Here is a 3,003-nt window from a genome sequence, read left to right on the forward strand (position 1 = left end):
TTTGTCCTTCAGGGACATTTTCTGTCTCTGTGTCCATCGTGTGCAACCTGTATATCATTCCTATAAACTATCATTAGAATATGCAACATTTAGGCACAAAACTGAAATAACAAAAAAATAGATTTTGAGGTCAGGGCCTCAGAATCAGGTGATAATACAGTAACCATGGCCCCCACCCTGTCAGTTGATATTACTTTTTAATTACTTTAATTACCGGATACAAACCAGTTGACACACAGCAGGCGTGGACCTTCGGGGGCCCCTGGAGTTCTGGGGTCCTACAGTTGCTTACTTTGCCCAGTTAGTAATCCGGCCCAGGTCCCATCAAAAGCCACCCCCCCCCCCAATATCAGGTCACACAGCGTCGCTCACATGTACAGTACAGCACGCCTCACTGACGCCAGCTGTAATTATAATCAGCTCACTGTCTGCTGGCTGCCGCACACAGACGGGCTTCATGAGGCGGCTGCAGAAGGAGTCGCTTGTTGACTTCGGCTCACCAACAAGTGAGACGTTTGAGAGAAGAAAACCAGCGGAGACACCTCTTCTGTCCGCGTCCACATTCATTCTCTGCTGTCACACTTTGGTATTTCTGCCACTTTGAGAAAAATAAACAGCGGGTGAAGTCTGTCAGCGGTGTTTGGCACTTATCTCTGATTAGGATTAATTGATTTTTGATTGCATGCCTCATTCCAGCCGATCAGTGTTTTGGTGTCGTGTCTCCAGAGGCCTGCAGGGTGACAAATGTAGACGCAGTCAGGGCCAGGAGGGAGTCACACACACACACACACACACACACAGGAAAACACTTCTATCAACAACACATCCAGCCTGCTGCGATAATGAAAGACAAATGAAGACTCGTGTATCTGTGAGTCTGTGGGAAAAAGATCCCGACTGTCTGTTGAAAATGACTTCAGCTTTTTAGGAGCACAGCTCGATTAAAGCGTCATGTGATTCAGGGACACGAGAGCCCCCTCCCCTCCCTCATTCTGTGACATGCATGTGAAGGCCGGACTAGGACTGGGAGCCCCTGGGAAAACCGTGAACTCATTCCTCGCTGACAATTTAGAGAATTTAATGAGCCTGAAGGAAAACACCCTGCACACTGACGTACTGAGTTTTACTGACTCGAAAAAGCTTCATGCAAATGAAAAATGTTGTATTTGTAATGACACAAGTTGTCACACAATGTTTTGATATTAATGATTTGGAAATAAAGACAAATTAACCGTTTTTTTTACCCGCTGAAGTTCATACATAAAATCCTTTGAATGGAGATTGAATGCAGCGGTTTTAATTAAGCAGACAAAATAAACATCACCACAAGCATAACATTAAATATATACTCAAAATGGTTGAAATAAGCAGGTGTCCAGGCTGAAAGACCGGCTACAACACAATCATGTGTTTGTATTCAGAAAACTGGAGTCAAACAGACGAAACCCCGAAGTAGAGATAAAAATAAAATAACCATAAAAGATCGAAAAATGATAATAATAAAAGAAAGAAGGCCAATAAAGCAAACTTAAAGAGTTTGGTTGACTAATTAATGTTAAAGTTATATTTTCTAATTTTGAATGCTGTGTCAAATGTATTTCTTTTGGTCTTTACTTAAAGGAAACAATTGATTAATTTTAACATAATTAATTAAGGAAAGGGGAAATTAAGTAGTCCAATGTTTCGCCTGAAGGCATCCTAAATAATTATTGAAAAGAGACACTCGGTGCATTCAAGGGCAGGGCCCCGCGACCCCCCTGTTTCCAGTGAATGGTTCAGTCCAGGCAGCCGGAAGAGGTCTCACTCCTACACTGATGTGGGAACCAAACGGAAAGAAAGCTGTAAACACAAACAACCGGAACCTCTTCATGCAGTTTCACAAGATCATCAGTCACCTCAGTGTTTTAAAGATGGGGGACGCCCACTTTTAAACCTTTATCGACAAAACCAATGTAGACATCAGTTTCTAGGGGAATAATAACATTTAAAATAGAAAATAACGCAAACACAATACTTCATACAAAAACAGAAGGACAAACCCATGTGGGTCACAATGGAAGTCATAATGCTTCAGCATTCATACATACTTTAAGGCACATTTTAAACACTTGTAGTTTTCTTTCTCTACCACAGCCCCTCTTCTGCAGACGGGACTAGTTAAAGCTGCGGAGTGAGACGTCTTCTCAGACATGGACGATCTTTGTGCTCTGTCACCGCTGCCTCGTTGTCTCGTTATGAAAGCGGCTCGAGGTGTGACAGCCTCTCCCTCCATCCTCAGCTGCTGAGGAGAGAACGGGACGGGGACTCGGACGGTCTCCGGTGAACCGACAAACATCCGAACCGTCGACGAGGACACGTCGTTTCTTTCCGTGTTCGTGTCGGATAATAACGAGGGCGGCTGCTGCGGCGGGGAGATGCTGCCGTGTAGAGAGACGTCATTGATTTAAAAGCCAAAACATACAGCAGTGACATCAACGGAGGATCGTTTCTACTCCGGAATCACTGCGGACCCGCCGGCCGGAGTGGAACCCGGATGGATGTGACAACACATGACTGCAGATTTACCACCGAGGAAGTGAGAACGTGCAGGGATGCACTCACATCCGCTCTGCCTGGAGGGCTTCTGCACTGAATCCACGCTGCGGATCACGGCGTCATGTCAGCTGATCCCGACCACATTTGTGTTTTTGAATCAGAAAAAAAACCTGGGATGCTGAAGCGGCTCCCTTCTGATCCCGATCCCATCAAGTGACCTAGTTTATGTTCCATCTCCATCAAAAAGACTGAATCAGAGCGGTTGACTCTCCGCAGCTTCTCAGTTTGGACGAATGAGACACCTGAAAAAGAGTCCAGGCAACAAATCAGCACTTTAAAGCTGAACAGTTGTGATTTCATCTCACAATCCAAAGAAACTCTGACACCTTTTACATGCGACTAAAGCAGTTGACTCGACTTTAAAGTGCTGTTATATTGTTGGTAGTTAATTCACTGCTCCGTGTTGTG

At 44.7% G+C, this 3,003-nt stretch overlaps 1 protein-coding gene across 1 annotated transcript in view; it reads left to right on the forward strand.

Moving 5' to 3' along the window:
• Nucleotides 1–2,323, forward strand: part of LOC139287685 (myomegalin-like) — a 44,611-nt gene extending 42,288 nt beyond the window's left edge. Inside the window, exon 10 of the mRNA XM_070908849.1 lies at nt 2,279–2,323. Within this exon, the coding sequence (XP_070764950.1) occupies nt 2,279–2,323 (45 nt within the window). The remainder of the gene's footprint in view (nt 1–2,278) is intronic.
• Nucleotides 2,324–3,003: the final 680 nt, after the last annotated feature.

Source organism: Enoplosus armatus, chromosome 7, assembly GCF_043641665.1.
Source record: "Enoplosus armatus isolate fEnoArm2 chromosome 7, fEnoArm2.hap1, whole genome shotgun sequence".
NCBI lineage: Eukaryota > Metazoa > Chordata > Actinopteri > Centrarchiformes > Enoplosidae > Enoplosus > Enoplosus armatus.